At 42.2% G+C, this 23,207-nt stretch overlaps 1 protein-coding gene across 2 annotated transcripts in view; it reads left to right on the forward strand.

The window, feature by feature from the left end:
- Nucleotides 1-3,023: 3,023 nt before the first annotated feature.
- Nucleotides 3,024-23,207, forward strand: part of st6gal2 (ST6 beta-galactoside alpha-2,6-sialyltransferase 2) — a 40,336-nt gene continuing 20,152 nt past the window's right edge. The window contains exons 1-4 of one of the 2 annotated variants that reach the window (XM_022740363.1): nucleotides 3,024-3,226; nucleotides 14,978-15,063; nucleotides 18,584-18,640; nucleotides 18,727-19,816. In XM_022740363.1, the coding sequence (XP_022596084.1) occupies nucleotides 18,817-19,816 (1,000 nt within the window). In that variant the 5' untranslated portion in view covers nucleotides 3,024-3,226; nucleotides 14,978-15,063; nucleotides 18,584-18,640; nucleotides 18,727-18,816. The remainder of the gene's footprint in view (nucleotides 3,227-14,977; nucleotides 15,064-18,583; nucleotides 18,641-18,726; nucleotides 19,817-23,207) is intronic. The other variant, XM_022740364.1, reaches the window with a different exon arrangement.

Consider the following 23,207-nt stretch of genomic DNA (forward strand, 5'->3'; position numbering starts at 1 on the left):
ACTGTGTGAGAGCTGGTAAAATGCCAGTAGCAATAGCGGGTCTGTCCTGCTTGTTTTGTGAGGACTGTACAGCAACCCCAGCCAAACTCATTACATGAGATAGCATTATGTTTGGCAAAGCTCGTCAGTTGATCCTCAGAAGACTTTTATCTTGTAAATATAAAACATATCATTTGCAATGACTAACAATAAAACATAAATCTCACCTCCCTGCTGCATGTACAAGTAGGCTTTTTAAGGCAAGTTTTTTTTAGCACTCCAGTACAATACAAGAGCTAACTAACTACTAGCTAACAATTTTGCTTCACTGTTTCCATATCTTTTACATGAATAATCAAATTGTGAGGATGCTGACTTTGCAGCTGTGCTAAAAAATGCAAGATGCACTTTTATGCACACTTTCATGCACACATATTAAGAACACTTCTTCTGTCATAGCACACATGCACACATTTTCTCACACCTGCTAAGACACCTTGCTCACTCATTGTGAAATTCATTTTTCAGTCGTCCACTACAAAGGCTGCAGTATAATTAAGTGTTGCTGACTGACACACACCTGGACACTGATGATAAGCACCTGAGTCTGGCGTTCAACAAAGGGCTGCTGACCTGCTGGGGGGGTGGGGGGTGGGGGGGGTGGTGCTGGGAGGACTGTAAGAGACCTATCAGTACAGAGGTCTTAACATATTGCTCTGGGCCAGAAAAACACTTCCCACAGCCCACTCACACTCTCCATTTTTCAGTCACAGTCTCTGAGCACACCAATGAATTTGTGTGAGTCATCTGCCTCCAAACGGCCCGTTATTGAGCTTCACTTTGAAGAGAACAGCATGTGTGCAATGAAGCCAATGCCTCTGGATGCATTATTTGGAGGCAACATTTTGAGTATCTGTGCAAACTCCCTGATCCATATGCATGTTTATGCGGATGTGTGTGCAGATGTGTGTTCGCCTTGTGGTTGTTCGTGGGAAATATTCAGCAAGTTTTACACCACTAAGTGTCCGTCCTTTATTCTCTGAGAGGACATCTGAACAAGTTTCAGTGGTTAAAGAAGATGTTTCAACTATAAACACCATCCACTGCAAGTTTTCTTTCCAGTTGGTCTTATGGATCACAGACAGCTGGTTAGATCTTTTTGTGTAGTGATTTATTATTCATTGGCATATTTGGCTGTGCAGTAGTAATTGCAGCATGCAGCAGCAGGGCCTGCATCTGATGGAGCACAAATGAATAAATAAATCTAGATGGCGGAGCTATTTGAACGTGTGACATTTACTGATGAGGCAATTAAGAGAGGAGCGCACAAACGCCCAACCAGCACCACACAATAACAGCAATTTCTCTCTCTCTCTCTCTCACTCGCACACACACACACACACACACACACTCAAATACATTCATATATTATGCAAGCATTCATACTTAAACAGAAATCTGGTACAGATCTTTGCCCCACCCAGTGTCTAATCAAACAGTGATGGCTGACGCCTCTGTGATAGAAGGTCATTGGTGTAATCCCACCATGTTTTCCATAGACACATATGTATGCAAAACACAAAAGCAACTAAATATGACCTAACTGGAACCTAATTTTACTTTCAAATGAGACTGTCAAACTATTTCCTACTGCAAGTCAATGTAGTTTCTTTTTAAGCATGATCACATTTGTTCGCTAACCTTAACCAAGTGGTTATTATTGTAACCATGACAATGAAGGTCCTCTAACCATAACAAAGTAGTCATTTTAACCCAAATTATGATCTTTACCCAAAACTACCAAAGTAATTTTTGTAACTGAACATGTGCAAATCTGTACTACTTTGTTGTCACATCATAGAACAGACATCACAACAATGATTTGTTTTGGAAGTAACAGAAAAAAATTATTTTACCAATAGAGGTCTCAGATTAGAAAATTTGGAGGACTTTTTTCAAATTCATGTGAGAGCTATGATAACAACCATGTGCAAGTTTTCACAGCTGCCAAAAAAAAAAAATCACATCTTAAGATTCATTAAGTAGATGAGCAAACCAAATTGATCATATTATATGATCTTCAATGTCATATGTTTGCTCAATTGTGGAATTGTTGAAGCTCAAATTTCCATGATTCTGGCTTCTGGTACTTCAAAGTTGAGTTTCACTGTTTATTCTTGATCTTAATAAGCCTCTAAACCTGGTGCCCAGATGGTCTGCCTGGCTACCTGGTTAGCATGCTAACTTCAGCAGAAGTTGAAATGATAGGAGTAGAAGCAAAACAAGAGTTAACATGGTTGTTGCTTTCTACCGCTGGAGGAAGGTCTCAGCGTGTAAAGGAATGAAGTTTGATGCTCAACTTGAAATGTTTCTTCTAGACTGGTAAGTAAACAGCTGTTAATGCTAATGCTGGCTATGTAGTTATAGCAAAACTTACTAAATAGCTTCTCCAAGACTGGAAACTGGGGGAAACAGCTACCCTGGCTACCCCCCAGAGGTAATAAAATCAGCCTACCAGCACCTCTAAAGCGCAATAAGCAACATGTTATATTTTGTTTGTTTAATTTGTATAAAAATAGTAAAATCAACACTTTATTGGAGTTTATGTATGTTTTTTTGCTGGGAGCAGTTGAGAAGTTCAAACAGTCACACTTCCTGGCCAACCATAGCTAAGCTATGCTAAGCTAACCAGCTACTAGATTAGCCTTATTTTTAATCAAAAATGATGGGAGTGGTATCAATCTTCTAATCTAACTTTTGGAAAGAAAGCATATAAAAATGTTCAGCCAGGCCTGTTGGGAAATTAATTATCAAATTTCCTTAATTCTTTCCTTCCTTCCTTCCTTCCTTCCTTCCTTCCTTCCTTCCTTCTGTAACTGACATACTACTGCTGTTAGGAAGGTATCAAATTCAATATCCATACCTTTTCTCCCTCCCTTCCTCCCTTTCCTCAATCCTTTTCTCCAGGCCAACAAGCCACCTCGGTGCCTCACTCGAAAAATCAGCCCTCGCTGACTCCGCCCCTCATTTTCTGATGTGGATGCGAGAAAAAGGCCAGCAACAATGTGACAGACAACACTGCCCCGCCGCTCTGCTCAGCGTAGTAGTGGATATCTTCACGGTGAACGGAGAGCCAAACAGAGCTGCATGCTCGCTGTGCAACAAGGCGAACAGGAGCAAAATGGACCACTGGACACCAGCAGCATCAACAGCAGCAGCATCCACTGAGGACCGACACAGTTTTTAGGTAAGGCTTTGTTCGCTTTCCGCAGGATTTCCATACACATCTGCATTTACTGCTCCAGAGCGCTTTGTGCTGTACACGGAGCAGCACAAGGGGAGGATGTGCATGCACGATGTGCGGTTAAAACGATTCAGTATTTTAGATTTTATTGTATTAAGACCTTGAGATTTGTAGGAGAAAGTCTTTTGTCTTCGTTACTTTACCGGAACACCGCGATCATCAAAGGAAGCTAATTTAACGGCAAGCTCATTGAGACAGCGCGCGGCTCTTTAACGTTTGCACACAAGATAAATTGGTTTAACAAACGTAACGAGTATTAGGCTATTGACACATGCAGCAGAGTTCACGGTGCAAAGACGCTCTACTGTAGGGTGTCATTGAGTTGTATTTAAAAAAAAAAAAATCTGATTTCTCCACAATGAGGAGTTCATTCACAGATCACACAGTGGAGCCAGGCCTGCACACTGCTCTACAACTTGAGGAGAACATCCAGAGGTTTATTATTCCCTTGACCGTCAGTCATTGTTAAACAGCTTCATGCACATGGTGGAGCCCAAAAACAAAACAGGAAACCCAGGCCAAGAAAAGAGCTCCAGGCAAAGACATCTGAAAGCAATATTGATAGTATGATTTTCTTTTAACCCACTGACAATCAGACACACCATGTAAATTCCTGTAATATTACACTGATATTTGATGCTGTAAGATTGCATGAAGAGGTCAAATGTCACTCTGGAGTCATAATCTTCTCTTCATTATGGCAGCAGTGTTGTAATGATGGGACTGCTCATTGAAATGTGTTTATTTTTGCACCACTACACTTCCATGTCCACAACCGCACAGCTTAACAGAGGCAGGTTTTTGCTTTGCAGCAGTTCAATTAGAAACAACCAGATAGGCTACACCTCAGCCTTCTGACCAGTGGCTTCAAATTAAACGCAAAGGTGTTATGTTCTTAATCACCTTGATGTCACGCAATGGAGACGAGTGAACGCATTTAGAAGCAGAGGAAAACACACAAGTGTCAAGGGCAATTGGGTGAGTGTGTGTGGAGAGTGGGGTGTGTGTGTGTGTGTGTGGGGGGGGGGGGGGGGGGGGTGTGTGTGTGTGTGTGTGTGGGGGGGGGGGGTTGGTTTGGAGTGTGATGTTTTTTGAAGTGCTGCGAGTTGTCTGATATCAGCAAAAGGGAAGCGGAAGTTTATCACTCTAAGCTGTTGGGATTTCTCTCAATGTCACTGAAACACATGATTGCATCACCTTCAAGAAAAGTGGTGGAGGTCGACAGTAGACTGAAACTCATGACAGCAGGAATACACACCCATGCGTTCACACTTCTCCGTCGTCCACTTTAATCAAAAGCGGGCCTCCTCTTTGTATTGTCTTCCCTGTGCAGCATAAACAGCATGAGGAAGAAAATAGAAAGCGTCTCTCTAGGTTAACGTGACATTGCATCAAAAAGTGTCATTTTGTTTGTGCGTGCAGCTGCTGAATAATTATGCGCTCTCTGGCTTTCAAAGCTTTTGAGAGGTTGTCATGAGGACGGAAGTTGAATTCAGTGGACAGTGTTTTTAACCACGGGAGTTTAGATGAAAATATGCACATAATATAAAACTAAAGATAAATTATTTATTTCTTCTCTGTCAGGAGATTTTCTTTCATAGTAAGTGAATTATACATGTTGTCACCCACCTGAATGGTTCGTTATGAATGTGCTAATAGTCACCTGATAAATGCACATACACACCACCAGTGTGTGAAAAGGTTGTGACTCTCGCAGAACATCTTCATTATTGCTTTTGCACATAACTTCTATCTAATTACCGCCACACACGGGCTGGCACCTCTTTGTCTCTGCAGCTGGATGTTTATTGTCTCAAATGGCGAACCCTTTTTTGTGTGTATGTGTGTGTGTGTGTGTGTGTGTGTGTGTGTGTGTGTGGACAGAGCGCAGGTGTGTAGAGGGGCTGCATTCTTTGTACACATTAACAATATTCCACTTTTATTCGACCATGGCGCAGCACTGTACTGCAGACAACCTGGAGCCATTTTCCGCACTATTTTCCTGTATTTTATCCACCAAAATGATATGAAAATCAATATTGACCAAAATCATTTGAGATGCCAACGTTTGTCTCGGCAGGTCGGCAGTCTTCAGTATTGTCCCAAGGGTCAAGAGCCAAGGATTTCTGAAAAAGAGAAATTGTCTGCAAACTGAATACTTAAAGCAAATTTTATTTGATGTATTTTGAGCTACAAGGTCTTTGTCAGACAAATTCAACACAAAACAATATATACTTTATTTACAACATATATATTCCCTTACAATGCACAAAAATTACACAAAGTATCTGAAAGAAAAGACTGTAGTCCATACCAGACATATCAACAAGAAGTCTTGGAGAGCCTTGTTTTTCAGCATACTTAATATGCTGAGATGATTCTGTATGTTCATGTTTAATTAGCATTTTATTTATCTCATATTATTATTGTAGAGTTGATGTACCCAGCAGTGCATGTGGACACGCTACTGTAACAACAGCCCGAGCCTGTTCTCTATTAAAACAGTCTGAGAATATTTCATTCACCAATGTTACTCACCTCTTCTTGTGCAAAACCAACGTGTTAGCCAGTGGGCCGAAAGGGACCGTTGGAGGTTGATTCTCTCTTTTTGAGGTGCAGAATAGCAGTGAGAAAATCCTGGTGTTCTAAAAATACTAACTGATGAAATACATGATTGCTCTCAGGGACAACCCTATGATTGAGGTAAACTCAAGAATTGACTGCTCTCACTGGCGTCTTGAGAGGGGAAGCGATTTATGTGGAAGAGAGTGTTGGGAAAAGACAATCAGATGGAGCTCAACAAAAATCACAGTAATTGATAACTAATATAGTGAATTAATTGAATTCCAGTGTTCACATTAAACTGAACAAAGCAAAAAAGATGAAATATTCAGTTACAACTCATTGTGATGTATTGGATGACTCCCATGTTGCACTGGGGACCATCAGAAACCACATTTCGTTTCTCTGTGTGTATGTCATGCACATGTGTGGAGATGATAATAAACCTGAACCTGAACCTGATCTTACGGCATTGGCGGGGGAAATGGAAAATAGATTCCAGGACAGAAAAGGAAGGAGTTATTGTTGAAGGACGCATTTTGAAGGGATGCAGACTTCCTGTCTCTGAAACACAGAAGCAATATTTGATCTGTTCATTAGCAGCACAGCGAAGCATCTTTTTTAAAATATTGCACCGTTACAGTTGCTCAGAACAGTCGCACTGCTTTTACCACAAGGTGGTATTGCGTATCGTAAGAATGAGATTAGGGAAATTTGTGAGCACAACATGGACACACCAGCACCTCTAAGTTGAAGTAGCGTGCTTGCTTCAGTGAGCAGTTGCTGTATTTACACATCTAGCAGTTACGGAGCAACTTGGCATTCATTTGAAGTCATGTTTGTAGTCACCTGGTAAATGATTTCACTCTCTATTAACTCTGTTTTCCACCTCCTGAGGGAAATATCTAGCTCTTTAACTGTTAAATGCTCCACTATGTGCACTAGCTACAGTCTCTAACTGTGACTGACTGCTGTATGGTGCTGAGCAGATAGTGTTCAGTGGGCTTTTAGAGCTTTTTCACTGAAAACAGCAGCTGCAGCCACACACAATGCTATTAGGGTCGTGAAAATGAAACCAAGCAGTAGTTTTGAACCGGACAGCAAAACACTGAGCTGAACTTCTCTTTGTAAAGCTGAGGAGCGGTTCATGACCACAAACTACTCCTTTTCACATTATCAAAATTCAGTGGTCAGCACCACACATCTGCTCATGAACTGGCAAGGCTAGACTTTTGGGTCGATACTTCTTCTTTTTAGTTAATCCTAAAATTCTCATATAATTTTACCGCTGGCTGAGGCTAGGTAGAGGTAGAGTTTCATTTTTTATCTGTTCCAGACTGTATATGCTGAGATACAGTACAGAGGAATGGATGGACTGCACGGGCAGGGCATTCTGGGAAGGTGGAGGTGTAATTTCAGATGCGCACTAACTTACCGGAGCAGCAGTTATCTGAGCTCAGCCTTCAAAAGCAGGAGCGCTGGAGTCATCAAGACCAGCTGTGCCGCTCACTCCTGGCTGAGTGAGTGCGCGAACATACACACACACACACACACACACACACACACACACACACACACACACACACACACACACACAGAGGACGGGACTCTCCATGAGAAACACATGAGCGTCCATAGTAATTAGCTGTCTTCACAAGATTGTAAACTTCCTGAGAGGAGACGTTGTTTAGGCACTCGTTTCTGTGTGTGTGTGTGTGTGTGTGTATGTGTGCATGCGTGTGTGTTGATGTATGGTGCTCTACTCCTGTTGTATCTTCTTAAATAGGCACATGGGCTGTTTGAGCAGCTTATTGTGGCATTGCTTTCATAGTTGTACTATAAGTCTCTGATAGGCTGCTAATCTCAGTCCATGTTTAGAAGTAAGTGTCCAGAGTTCAGACAGATTATAGAGAGGTTAAGCTGTTTGAAAATGGCTGTAGAGCTGTAGATTAAGGGGCTTGTTCTTTGGGCAGTCAAACATCTTGTTCCCCCCCCCCCCTCATATACCACAGCCAGTGTGTGAAATACTGATATGAATGAATCCTGTCAGCATCCTTTTTTTTTTTTAAAGCATTAGCATATGTGCTAACCTGTCAGATCTGCTCTCATTCTGTGTCTGAACCAGACAAATGCTGTTGCTTTTAGCTCTTGGAGTGAAAAGAGCCTCAATTCTATCTTAGTTTCTTCTTTCTGAATCATGGATGAGCATGAAATTTCAACTCTGGTGAATCTATTCCCAGCACAGAAACAAACAGGAGTGTGATTGACTGTAGGTGTGAGAGGGTGACTAGCAATACAGTCTGCTGGTGCAAGCATTGTTAGGTCCATTTAGCCTATACAAGAAGGGGAATGGACAGTGAAATGAACCTTAAGTGGACTTTCTCTCCTTTTGTCACATCAAACGACTGCCCGCTGTGGGCGTCAGCGCTCCCAGCTGTATTTATGGACCATAATGTGAGGTGTAGAGCTGCATTTCCTTCACAGGACCTTGCTGTTGGCAGGCTGTATTTGAGAGGGCTCTGTGCACCGTGAAAGCCTGTCATCGAGAACCGCTGCCCTGTGTGATTTATCAGAATAGGATGTGCTTAGAAGGTCAGGATGATTCAACTCTTCCCGGTCGTGTGTTTTCATCAGACGTCCTTTCTTCTGAAAGAGGAGGTCCCTTTTCCAACTAAACATGAGTGTCATTTCTTTTTCCTGTGACTAATGTGCTTTAGACACTGTGTTGTTAGATTTCAACTTTTAAGTCTACCTCCCTTTTTAGACATTGAGGAGCCAGTGGACGTCTGATAGCTGATGACTTTCTCTTGCCTGTTACTCACTCTGAATGAGTCAGAGGCTTGTTTCCTCTCAAGAGCTGTGTCAGTAGTGCTGGTTTTAAATGAAACGCGTCCTCTGCTCTGGTAATTACAAGGCGCACGGACACTTCACACGGTGCTCTGATAGAAAGAGAGGGGCTAATTGGTAGTGCAATGACCTTGTCCGGGTTTGTGTGTGTCCAGGTGTCAGCTCGGTGTTACGGTGTGGATGCCTGCACTCCTGTCTGCAAAATGAAGGCTCATCGTGGGCATGTGTGGGCACATAGATGCAGGATATAGACCCTGTTGTCTCCTCTCTGCATTGTGGATCAGGTGTGAATTTTCTATAGCAGATGGCCCGTGACAGGTGTGTGAGAGAGACTTCCACCTCCCTCCACGATCCTGCACCTTTTGGTCATTATTGGTTGTGGTTGCTTTTTTAGAGCAAGATTAATGAGCGTCTACGCAAGCCTTTGCAAAAATAGACATTTTTTACTCTGCTGATATAATCAGTGCTGAGGAGGAGGATAGCAGGGGACAGGACAGACCTAATCTGCCTCACTGGGATCAGTCTTTAATGGAGTTAGGACTTTCTGGTTTGACCTTGTTGGACCTGGTATTACAGCAGCACGAAACCATCCCTCATGAGTCTGATCCCACTACCACCAAGAGAGAATCAGGATCAAAGGCGTCTTGCTTGTTTTTCTTTGATCATTTCACAAAATGAAAAACATGGTTTGATGTTTTTTCTGTGTGCGTGCGTGCGTCCATGCGTGTGTGTGTGTGTGTGTGTGTGTGTGTGTATTGCATAGAGGAGAACAGAAATCATCCCTTTTTTTATCATATAAAACAAATATTTTTCTCTTACCATGAAGACAGTGCACCAAAGAGCGACAAGAACATGTTGCTGACATCGTCTTGAGACTGCCATAAAACCTAAAAAAACGTCAGATATACACACACAAACACACATACACACACACACACACACACACACACACACACTGGAAAACAAAGTTAAAGCTGCTCTAATCACCCTGTTAATATTTGTTATGAGTCAAAAAGTGTGCCTTGCCATGTGTCCAACAACAGTCCAAACCTCAAGTTATCCAGTTTACTGTGACAGAAGACAAAGAAAACCAGCAAATTCACATTTGACTTAAACAATAGAGAAGTTAAAATTGTTGCTGTTTCAGATCTAATTTACTCTTTTTCTGTTTTGTGGGAATTTAAATCATACTACCAGACTATATATTTATTATTATTATTATTATTTTTGAATCATTTAGGCAATGTGTTGAAAGCAGTGCCATTGTACAGGCTGAGAGCAACACTCATGCTGAGTTGCATTACATTCAAGTCCCTGCAAGTTCTTTTGTAGTCAGGCAAAGCTAGGAATGCCAGTTTTCTTGTTTCTTTTTTTCTTTTCTTTGTAACTTGGCCCTCTGTGTTTCCATTTAGCCTCCTTTACATATGAGGAGAGACTGAGATTTAACCAGTGTTTTGTTCTATTTGTGGCTTAAATGTGTGCTTCACTTTAGGTTTCAAAGCTGGCCTGTGCTCAGCAGTGCATCTATATGTGTGCATGCAGTCATGCTCTTGCATGCTCTGGTGTATGTGATTGGCAGGCAGTTGGATGGCTGGAATGAGCTGTATCGCCTGCAGTGTGTTCTCAGCTCCACATGCTAGGTGCCAGTGGTGAGGAGGCGGTTGATTTACTGCTGGTAGTAAGTCACATTTCCACACAAAGACTGGCAAGCAGAGCAGTAGTACAGTAACTACACGCATACACTTTTGCTCACACGGACAGAGATGCAGTAGTGGATGCAATATTAATTCTGTTCTTCGCGTGGGTAAGGCATAATCTTTAAAATGACTGACTTTAGAGCAAACACAAATCGACACAAACACAGTCAGTGGAGCGGTGTCTGCACTTACATCTGCATGCACAGCACCATAGCTGAATGTAGGTCACAGAATAAGGCAGATGTGGGGGAAGGAAAGAAGGTGAGCATTGGAAGTGGAAGTGAAGGGAGGAGGAAGCCTTTCATTATGTGATCATGTTGGAGCAGCGGTAGGATTAGGGCTGGCTACATAGGGAGGGTTTAACCCCTGGATTTGAAAGTTTTTGCCTTTGAAGTAAAGGGTAATAGTGCTTACATCCATCATGTTATATGTTATATTTACACAAACATGCTATATATCATCTCCTCTCCTCTCCTCTCCTCTCCTCTCCTCTCCTCTCCTCTCCTCTCCTCTCCTCTCCTCTCCTCTCCTCTCCTCTCCTCTCTTCTCTTCTCCTCCCTGACTGGCCTGGAAACTATGCTACAAAAGTAGTAGCAATGGCAGAAGTAACATTGGATAAATCTGTACTTCTTGATTGTTTTACACAACAAGACTCTGCTTTAGCTTCAACATTATCCTATTTTTAGCTGCTCATTTATATGGACTTAGGTAGCCAGCCACTCAGTCTACTGGCTATTCTTAACAGCTGCACTTTAGGGTTTCAAGATGTGATGAAGTGCAGCGAAGCCTTTTGGAAAGCTCGGACACTGGCAGTATAATTACACAGGGTGAAGTCTGATGTCCTACACGGTAATAACCTCATTGCCTCTGGAGGCTAAAGCAGGGTGGACCTGCAGCTGGGGGTTCATTAAGTGAGGAAAGAGAGACACAATTCATTTGGTCTGCGCATATGCTTCTTCTTTGAGCTCAATTTTCTCGCTTCAGTTCAGGACTTCAAGTGACTTCTGATGTCCTTGTTACAGTCCGTCCTTGCTCTTGTCTGCAGTGTCTCATTTTTTTCTTCTCTGATCTGTAACTGCACAAGTTTCTATCTTGAGATTATATGAAGAAGTACAGCAGTATATGTTGTACAGTGAAATATTATTCCTTGTATTGGCCAAGTTTGGAAGGCAAAAATGGCCCAAGATCAATACATGTGTAATTACCTCTGTATTAAAGACGTTCTAATGTTAGGAATGTACCAATCTGACAGGGAGCATTCACATGCAACCCAAAAGTCTGACGCGTACCGAATTCTGACTTTTAAAGGTGTTGATGAGATAATTTCTGTGTGAACCCTGACTAACATGTGGCAGATCAAATGGTGAGATTAAGTGCTGCTTATCTGCTTCACAAGGTTATACCTTGCTCTCTTGAGATTAATTTAAGATCTCTTCAGTGGAGACAACGGGTACAAAGACTCCTCTGTTAGAGCGATCATTTAGTCAAACTTTGTTAAGAAAAGTTAAAATTGGAATTTGCTCATTTGAAGTGGAGTTCATTATATTTCTGGAGTGGAGCGTGAACTCTGAAGTACAGATTAGTTTTGAGATTGTGTGGATTTAAAAAAATAAAAAAATAAAAAAATTCAGATTCACAGTAAATGATCCGCATCTAAGTGCTCTTCCCTGGCTTTCCTGTGTAATCCTGCTGACAAATAAAACAGACACTGGTGAAAACATAAACCCGTTGGCAGAGTAATAAACTTGAGGCGACTACTGCAGGAAGATAGAATGAAGGTTCAGTTTACTTGGAACAAGCTAAGTTGTACGATGTGTCTGCTGAACATGTCTAAAGACAGAAGTGTCTGTACCTGCTCTGAAAGGCCACAGTCAAAGTCTGCTCCTGACTGTGTCACACTGCCTCCCTGACCTCTCGCCAACAAGGCATTCACAAAAAGAGACTCCAATTGCGGAGGTGTGACAGGCTGCTATTTATTGTGACTGGAACATACAAATAGCGGCCTGGCACCTTCCCTCGACTTAAAAATCTTGCTGGAAAAGTTGAGCACTTGTCAGCTCTACCTCTGATGTGCTGGGGCAACAATGTTGAGATAACCGGTTGTGTCTGTTTTTACCCTCGAGAAACAGAAGTACAGCTTTTAGCTCCAACCAAACTTTGCAGAAACATGTCGTGCAAATGTGGGAGAAGTCGGTCATCAAGGTAAATAGCGTTCACACGCAATATGAATTGTAACAAGATATCGTGTCTTTAATCCAGTGTGGAAACTAAATGCTCAACTAGACACACTCACAAGCCTGCCTATATAAGGAGTGTAGTGATTCTGAAACCTAAAGCGAAACCACGAAGATGTGTCGTGTCTTGATGCTGAAAAATGGAGCTGCGACACCAAAAATCAAGGCCTGAACTGAACTGTGAATTTGAAAAATCCTTCCACCCCTAGTCCGTATGTGTGAACAGGGGGAAAAGGGTGCGCTCTATTTTCATAAAGTTTCCTCGCTTTGTCGATGCAGAAAATTGTGGGGGGTGGGGGTGTGTTTTTAAATGCAGATAGATACTGCGACAAGCACTTTGATTTCGAAGATACTCAGGTCCTGAGTTGGAGTACGATGTGGTTGAGTCAAACCACGAAAAAACAAAAAAAAACCAAAAAACACTTCACCCAAGTTCACCCTGACGTTCATAAATAACTCTGGGCCCCAGTAGTGAAGATGCATACACCCACCCACTTCTATTTCAAACCACATCCTTTTTCTAAATGTTTACCCCCTCATGTAATACCTTACTGCAAAAACACTTTATACATAGATCACGTACTGTATTTGCAATGATGCCATGTTCTCTTCACACAATCCTGGGAGACTTGGACAGGAATTTTTAAGTTCACAAATGAATTCAGAAATCTAAAAAGGTGACTCCTGACCACATCGTTCACACTCTTGTCTGGCTTAGTGGACCTTGTCTTGTCGCCTTTTTTATAACCTCGCAGCGATCTATTAGTTTGTAGCTGCCAGTTGCTGCTTGAATATTAAAGGAAAAGGGCTTTTTTTTTTTTTAAGATGGAGAACAACTCCACTCTTGAGGGCTCAATATTTTATGAGGAACAAGCCCCTTGGTCAGTGTTTTATGCGAGAGAATGTGCAGACTTAACATCCTATTGCCATGCAGTGTGCAGAATAGAGGACTTCATGTTTTCTTGCAGAACCAGCTCTTGGTCTATTTTCTGTTCCATTTATCCAAAGCCTTTCTTTGTTAGACATATTTATTGAAACACCATGGACTAATCTTTATTAGGCTAATCAGGCTCTATCCATTGACATCTATTTTCTGCTTGAATAGAGACAAGTATTGAGAAAATGTTCCTGTGAGCTAACCTGAGCTAACTCTCCCGTTTTAAGTTGTTTCTGTAAAATTCATGTGGCCTTTACCTTCCCATGCTAAAAGCCAGAATCTTTATTTCCTACAGAAACCTCAGTTCGCTTATTAGACAAATTTTTCAAGTTGGCTGTGATTAAAGCATTCGTAACACAGCCTCTCCACCCTGGGTCCTCAGCAGGGTGTAGTAAAGTGGAATGAACAATTTTCAGTCAGATGATGTGTGGCTATATGCCCTGAAGGGCTGGCCATGTACTTACCTGGCAGTCAAATAGTAGCTAGAATTCAGTAAAGTCACCTCTGGCAATGCCTGTACTATAGACACATTGAGAATATTATAGCATGGAGCAGCAAGGCATGCTGGGACTGGGATGTATAAATATGCTCTCTATTTTGCGCTTACTTTTCTGGTTCTGTTGTGGAGATGTTTTGCAGTGTTAAGCTGGCCTAAAGAGATCAAGTATCATTATATTATATTATATTGATCAAGTATTTTTGTTTCATATATAAATATTGAAAGAAATTCACATTAGTCAGCAGTTGTTATATGCACACTGACCAAACGGAAATAGAGGGAACTCCCTGTACTCTGTACTTGAGATCGAATGAGTCACAGGTTTAGCATTGAATGAATCAAGGACTCCTTAAATGAACAACGGACCAGGGATGTCACAAACGACGGATACCAGAAATTTGATGCCAATACCAATGAAATTCCACAATTCTTGATACCAAATTCGATTCCACAGCAAAAAACAGAAAACATACATGCACACTCCATATTGTCAGTGTGCGAGGAGCAGTAGTTTAAATTGAATAATACAAGGTGATAGACCACTATAGTGTGAAAATGTTAATTTAAAAACTCAGCGTTATATTCTGACAGACGACGTTGCTACAACAGATACCAGCTGTCATTATTCACAAAAAATAGCAGCAACATTTCAGGACATGAACATTTTGACAACATGTTGGTAATAACTGAAACTCACTCATCCTGAATTCTGTGTACGGACCCTGATATCCGTCCTTGAGCTGCTTAAATAAATTTGAGGTGTTTCCTCCTTTCATTTGAAATGCTCTGTGTCACCGTTTGCAGACTGGACTTTGGTCGCCTATAACTTGTCCCTGATGATCTGCGTCAAATGTAAAATATCTCCAAACACCAATCTTGCCATGTTTTTCTTCTTTCTTTTTTTTTTTTCTTCTGTAGGCTGTATTTCAAGACTATATACAATTCATCACATCAATCCTCCAACACTGACCAAGATAAAAGATGCCTGGGAACAACACCTTAAGGTGACTATGTCATTATTAGACGGATTTACTCCTCATCCATTTGCGTTCGCCACTGTTTGCTGCAGTTCAAAGTTACTCATCGTCTCAATGTTCTCATGTTCTCAGTCTCTGACGCCGGCTGTCCTAGATGCCACCAGTCACCAGCGACAATGGGCCATATGCCCTGGTCATGTGACCCATAATAACAATTTCTGGACCTCAATATTTGAAGTGTCACACTCATATTGCTGTGAGCTGTGGGTAATCCTCACAATGCAGCTGCTGCCAATCAAAAACAGACAAGTGGTAAACAAGAACTCATCACTACCAATGTTTGATTTTAAAGTCATCGGAACTGAAATGATTAGTTTATTGATTGACAGATGAACTATTCAAATCACTTTTAAACATCCCATTCGCTACAGCTTCTCTATAAAGAGATTATCTGCTTTTCAAAGTTTTATATAAAAGAAAATCAACATTTATCCAATTATTATCATATATTCAAGTAATCTGGATTCAGGTTTTGCTCTTTAAAAGATCTGTGCTTTATATTCTGTTAAGGTTCCTTTTGTTCATCACTGTCTCCTGCTAACACTCAGTCATTTAGTCGTCCTTTGCTGTCTGGCAGACGCAACGTTTCAATGTTTCCTTTTTTGCACCATTTCTTTGTGAAGCCCTCACAAAACCAGCTCTGTCTTCCACCCCCGCCTCTCCATCTGTGCCACACATTTATGTTGTTTCACCACAGTTACTGAAGCACACATCCTGATTGCTGCCAGGTGAGGCAAGCTATCTGCACGCACACACATGCATGCACGACACACCTCAGGGCCCGCGCGCATACATCTGCAGTGGGCTTGTGTGGAGCAGTGGTGCATATAGATGGCATTTGCTTGTTGATAACATTGCCATTGGGTAGGGGTGTGCTGTTCTGCTTGTTTTCTTTGTCTTCTGGGTGTGCTGTTGTTATTTCCAGGTGTTAAATGGCGCATTTTCCACTGAGTGACATTTGACCTCAGTGTGGCAGACACGTCGAAACTGCTGCGCGGGGGATTACTGTCAAGACACACCTGACTATGGCCCTGAGGCCTGCGCCAGAACATGCTGCAAGTTTATAGAAAATAATCAGATGCTGTGTGTTTGTGCAGATGTGCATTTTTCTCAGTCTCCATCCAGTATTTTCTTTCTCCCATACTGTCTCTGCTCCCTGTGTCCCAGTTGTTCCCTGCTGGTTTCCTCCGTCTTGACCCAGGGTCAGTGGATGAGCTTTGGCCTCCTGTGTGGCCCCAGGGCGAGAGGCCAGGATGTCTGAGTATATGGGGAGGAGGGAAAGCGGGGGCGCCTGAAATCACTTCTGCTTCACTCTGCAGGACCTGGCAGCTACAGACACAGGAAGCTGTAATTAGGACTAGAGGAGGCTTAACACTCAGGAGCTTTTTTTTTTTTTTTTTTTTTTTTTTTCTCCTGCCTCACTCTGCCGTGTTCTCAAGAGAAATACTCCCACATCAGGAGACCAAAACTCATAATTACGCGTGGATGAGAGGATTGTAGTCCTCTGATGTGAGGCAATTTAATGCTTCATTTATTCACCTTCGTTGCTGTGTATTTCACTCTGTAAGCTATCAGTGAACCTAACGTGTTGTACACAAGATTATTATCAAAGCTGCAGCAAAAATAAATCAGGCTGATAACGACGTTTGATTGTTCAGTGTTATTTTTAATGATTTTGGCAAAGGAACGAAATAAGCAAAGGTGACATGTTGAAGCACATGTGTTGAGCTGAGTCCAGGTTTCTGATGTAGCGTCTTACTCAAAGTGCAACTCAGTGGAGCAACGGAACAGTGGTTGTTACTGTGGCGACAGCTAACTGTAATCCAAATAAAAAAACAAAACAGTTATTTATATATTTATTACGTCTATTTAGAGAAAACATAGCACTGCAGTTATTTTAGACACTAAAAGTAAAGTGAGATAGTCTTGAAAATAATGTGATGAATAGTTAGTTAACTTCTTACAAAGTGCAGTAAACAGAGAAAAACATACATCAATATTCGGTGTGACCACCTTTTGCCTTGCACACAGTTTTTGGTAGATTGGTTGTTCCAAGCATCACGGAGAACTTGCCACAGTTCTTCTGTGGGCTTAGTCTGTCTCAGTGTGTTCGGTCTCTTGATGTAATCGCAGGCTGGCTCCGTGATGTTTAGATCAGGGCTCTGTGGGAACCAGACCATCTGTTGTGGGACTTCCTGTTCTTCTTGTCACTGGAGACGGATCTTTCTGATTGTGGCTGTCATTATCCTGTAGAAACACAGCACCGTATATCTGTTTAACACCAGCGTGCAATCACTTGATCCTTTATTGCTTTGATTGCCCCAAAAGAACGGACAGTTTCCCAAACTTTCCTCAGTGAGTCAGTGAATTCTTTGGTCCATAAAATGTCAGAACATAGTGAATAATGTCCATCACACTTTCCTGAAGTCAAAGGAGATGTTAATAAATAGTTTTCTTTGTCTGAGCAACAGTACAAAACCTACAGATATTCAGTTCATTATTATAAATCATATCATCATATATCAGACAAAGGAAGGCAACAAATCCTCACAATTTAGGAGCTGTAACTAAGGAATCGATCAATATCAATCAATTTTCGATCAATTAATTTTATGTCAATTGAGTAATTGATTAATCATTAACTTGATATTTTAACACCCCTCTTTAGCATGTCCAAGCAGTATATAAACACTGCATAAATAGGTTCTAACACATTTTAATGTAATTTTAAGCAGACACAAGTGCCCAGTAATGTATTTGTAAACAACAACAACTCCTGTGGACAGGACGGATGATGAGTGACAGTGTAATAAAACAGTTGTAATAATACAAAATATGTCCTCATAGGAGAAGTTACAATTGCTGACAAATACATTTTAAACACTTACAAATGGCCTTACAACAACATTACAGAGTGTTTATACACTAATTCTGAGTTTTTCCATGTAGAGAAAAAAAACGCCTCATCAGTCACAATCAGTGCTGATGTGAGAAATAAAGCCGACAGCTACACTGCAGGTCAGGCTGAAGTTAGTTTGATAATAACCATTTGAACACCATAGAGTCTGCATTAACTTGGAGTTGATTTTAAAGTTCCTTTTGACTTCACACTCCCACATTCCTCAGTCAAACCCTGGAGTATATTTGTTATTACTTTAGATGTTCTTCAGGTTATTCATATTTTGTACGATTTTATTTTTTTATTTTTTGTGATGTGACGTTGAAACACAACTCATGGTTCAGTCTTTAGTTCTTCTAGTGTTGAATGTTATATGAAGGAAGCTGTAAATTTAATTCCAGTTAATAAACGAGCCTAGTTTCGAAAAACTCTCCTTTTATGTTATAAGTGGAGAGCAGCCAGATTCTGCCCTGCAGGAGGCGTTTTCCTGTGGCGTGTCTATGCGAGCACTGTGTTTTCATGCACACACAGCCTCATGCATGCATGTGCTCTTTTGACCCCACTAATTTGTAGCACTCTTCTTCTCAGGGTCCTGTTATATCCTGGCGGACACGTGGACATGAAGAAATAGAAGCATCAGTCGAGGTGAGTGTTTCAAACCTCTTTCATAATAATCCACATTTTGTCTTCGTCCCCCGAGCAGCTGTATTCAGAGCTTTCTTCTTTTGCAGGCCCTCCAGCTGACCTCTGGGCTAAGTCCTGGCCGTGGGGCTTTGTTGTTGGTGGGCCAGCTGAACAGGCGTGTATGTGAGTGAGAGGTGATGAAGTCCAGTATGAGGCAGTGGCGGAGGCTGGTGTTGGTGGGAATGCTGGCCTGGGTTCTGCTCTTCCTCGCCCTCCTCTCTTACTTCCTGGATGCTCGCGTGGATGAACCCCTGACCTCTGCCGGCTCTTTACTCTCCCAGCACCCCGACACTCGCCGCCTGGCCTCCATACAGGCCTCCCATCAACAGCATGCCATCGTCGGCTCCCGACCTGAACTGGCTTTGACGTTAACTACGACCTACCCTGGAGATGAGCCGGAGCCCTCCGTCAGCTCCATGACCCCAGAGTCCAGCCTGGAGGTCAGCCACAGCCCCAACAGCGCTCCCTATGCCATCTATGGTAGCCAGGAAGCCAGCCGCCAGGATTACCTGGACCCTCAGAGCCTGGCTGCCTGGTCCTCCTTTGGTACAGAGAATGTGGGTTCTCACTCAGACCCTTCAGTCCAGAGTCGTGAGAGAACATTTCAGACCACCGAGTATCAGAACCATGTCAGCAACACACACCGCCACGTAGGGGAGGAGGAAGAAGAAGATGAAAGGGACAATGAAGATGAAGAACTGGGAAACAGAGTGAGGACTACAGCAGACAGAAGAGCCGGCGGTGACTCCTCTGACCTGGAGGAATATTACTTCTCCAAGTCGGCCTCTGTGGTGCAGCGGCTGTGGCGGGGCCGCGTGTCCGCCGGCATGCTGAGTCCTCGGCTGCAGCGGGCCATGAAAGACTACGTGAGTGCTAACAAACACCATGTTTCCTACAAGAGGCTTCGCAGGGCTGCCCACAGTGCCAAGGAGCTGCTGTGTCAGATGAAAGCCCAGGCTCGGCTGAGGACGGTGGATGGCTCGGAGCAGCCTTTCTCCTCGCTTGGCTGGGCTCGTCTTGTGCCATCCCTTCCTCTGGAACAACTGTACAGGCGGCAGGAAAAGAGCAGCTTCAAGACCTGTGCGGTGGTCACCTCGGCTGGTGCCATCCTGCGCTCAGGACTGGGCAAGGAGATCGGTGAGTAGAGATATCGTAGAGTTTGAGTAAGGGCGACATTTAAAGAGAATAAAAATAAAGTTTGAAAGCATGCATGCAGATCTTGCACTGTAATAAAAATTTAAAGCCCTTCTATGCACACTTCCCCTTGAGGTGGCAATGTTCACTCACATTACACCAACTCTGGGACTTAAAATCTACTTTTTTCTGAATGTGGTGCCGAGGAAACACCATGTGGTCAATGAAACCTAAAAGTGTTATTGCTCCAGGAGCACGACTGAGCAAATTTGCCTGTTAGATTCCCATATGTCAGTCATGTACAGCTGTGACGTAGATCCCTGGGTGGTGCAAGTGGAAAATTTAGTGTCTGATATAGAAAGATTTTACAGTGAGAGGGAATTTTCTCAGTAGCTTTAATGGCATCTGTTAGTTAGATTTTAATATTTCTTGTGTACAAATTGGCATTTTGTGCTTAATGAAAAGTTGAAGTTGTATTGAAAATCTTTTTTATTTAAGCTCCAGTGATGAGTAAGATTCACACTAAAGTCTAAATCTGATAATTAGACCCTTTGTCCTGGAAAGAAAACGGTCACAGTGGTACCCTCAATAAATATAATGCCATTTCAAAGTAAAATCACCAACAGAGAAATAGTTGTATCGTTAATTCTCAACTGGGACCTTTAATTAATTATTAGAGACAGAACTTGCCATTTTCTGTTACTGTGTTACTTTGGTATTGGCACTGGTTGCAATTAATGCTTTTCCATCTGTTTTAAATTCAAACACTTACAACAGGTCAAGTGGCTTAATGTTTCACTTCAATAAAGTCATTTATTGTGAAACTTCTCCAAGAAGTGTTGAGTTTCATTAGAAGCAGCTCAGCATCATAAAAGCACTACAAAGCAGAGCTGTAGCGTAGTAAAGCTGCATCCATGTCAACAACCCCAGTTACATTTAAGCCAGCCAGTTACCAGGCGTCATGTATTTGGATCATAGTGCTAGGACATCAGAGTGTTCCCTCCGTGTGTGTGTAAGGTGTGGACCTCCTTATGTACTGAGTGTTTCGGGTCTTCGAGTATTGACAACTGACTGTCCGATGGTCGCTACCTTTGCAGCTTAAAGCTCCTCAACTGAGTTTTTAAACCTGCTGAGGGCTGTAATGCTTCCATTTATGTGGCTGGCAGCTAGTTTAGTAGCATAAAGGCTGAATAGACGGGAGAAGGTGAAAGCTTTTGTGAGGGTTGGACTTCGGTGCGTGACCATAAAGCCTTGAATGGACCAGTGTAAAAGCAGTTTGCATTGAACTCGTGGAAACTCCAGAAGAAAAAGTTAGTTTGTTCATTGTGGGCCAGCGCTAATCATGTATTCTTGATCTGTTACAGTGGCCCACGAAGATGTTGTACTTTAAAGTTCAACAAATATCCATCTGCACCTGCAGTGATTTGCATTCATGTTTTTTCATGGCATTTGCTGATTAACTTGTCAAGCTGATTGTAAGCAGGGTAGTGTGTGTGTGTGCCTAGCAGGCTATATGTCTTTGCATTAGATTGTGTGTGCTCTTGGTTTGGAGACGTTGGCAGCTCTTTGGTTAGTGGGGAGAGTGTGAACTCAGTGACAGATGGCTCACTAGAAGAAAGCAGAAACCCCTCTGGTAACCGATCAGGCTTCTTCGCATCACATATAGCTTCCTTGCATTTCCTTGTGAATTCAGCTGCTCAGAACAAACACTAGAATTAATACGGAGGGCTTCGGCTTTGTGTGTTGTTATTTTTCCACATTTAACATTTCTAAACAGTGACAGAGTTTTACAGACACTGGCTGACCCAGATTATATCCTGGCCTAGAAAATGACAGCATTCAAAACGCCTTTCTCAGAAAATCGGATGAATGCAAGTGAGGTAAACCTGCATCTGCACTCGCAATGTGTGAGCGCTGTGGTCTATCAACACCGACGCCCCCCGTATGCTGCAAGAAAAGTTCCCCTGCTGCAGGTACAAACAGCTTTGCTGCACTTACTGATGAATATTAGGATTTTTAATACTGTAGAACGAAGAACATTTGACTGAGTAGCACAGAAAAGCAGAGTCAGTCTTCAGTTTTGGGCGCCCGGGCTTGGATTTAAACTCTGCAGGTGCTTCTAAATCTCTCTTGATGCATCATCATCCCCCATGTTTGTTTTTGGTTTCTGTCCAATAATGTGACCCATATGCACATGCTCATAGACAAAGGAAGTGAATGTCTTTGCAGCGTCATAGTTTAATTATCATTTCCCCAGTTTCCAACATGCATACCTTGTAAAAAGTTCAAAGCGGGATCTGAAGTCAATATGAGAACATAAAAGTTGTCATGTTATTCATGACTGGCTCTTCTCTGGGGGCTATTGCATGCATCTGTATGTCAAACAGCAGAGCAGCAGAGTATTGGTTCATTGTGTCATCATCATGCTATTCACTTTTTAAAAAGAGATTTTTCTTGAGAGGAGACTTAGAGACTTAGTGACTTGATGAATGAGATAAATGTACCAAAGCCGATTTAATTATTAAGTAGCCTCGCAGTGCTGGAGAAGCTTGACATTGTTACATTAATTCTCAGGCTTAGCTTCAACAGGAAATCAAACTGCATTGATCTCACTCTGTCTACTTGCGCTCACACTGCTGTCCTTCCCAGCAGGCTTCACTGAGTCAAAACGCTCATTATGCAGCTGTGAGAGGTGATGAATCACCTAAAAGAACCAAAAAAAAACTAAAAAAAAACAAATAGATGTGAAAATCGCTTCCTTCGGTTGGCTGACATTTAGATTACAGGGTTTCTCAGCAGCTGCTGCACCGAGTTCCCCATTTGAGAGTTTTGTAACAGTGGTTTCGGTTTAGTTCAGTGTCTTGATGTGTGACGATGTGTGGCTGCCATCTTGTGGCGAACAGAATGAACAGCGTCTCCAGTGCAACACGGGCTGGAGAAAATACATGATGAGGGCCCAGTATAGCATTATTCTGTTAAACAGATATTCTCCTTCTGAAGCTTGTAATTGTTTTGTTTTGTTTTTTTTTACATTTTTTTGGGCATGTCTGCTTTTTTATTTTTATAGTAGAGACAGACAGGAGAGTCAGGGTAGAGGGAGAGAGGGAATGACATGAAGCAAAGGGCCCGGTCCGGACTTGAACCTGGGACGCTGCGGTAAGGACTCAGCCGTAGCACGTGGTACGGGCTCTACTCTGTGAGCTACCGGGTTTCCCCAAAGCTTGCGATGTTTATTATTTCTGGGACTGTTTGAGAGGATTTGACTCCACTCTGAGGTTATATTTGAAATCATAGTTTGTAATACTGTTGAGTAAATATCCTGTTAAGGATCCACCAGTGTGTGTTGGTGAAGTCTCTGACTCCTGTCCCTCTTTGTTCGTGTAGTTTTTCTGCA

This window comes from Seriola dumerili, unplaced genomic scaffold (genome assembly GCF_002260705.1).
Source record: "Seriola dumerili isolate Sdu_G_001 unplaced genomic scaffold, Sdu_1.0 BDQW01000052.1, whole genome shotgun sequence".
In the NCBI taxonomy this organism is placed as follows: domain Eukaryota; kingdom Metazoa; phylum Chordata; class Actinopteri; order Carangiformes; family Carangidae; genus Seriola; species Seriola dumerili.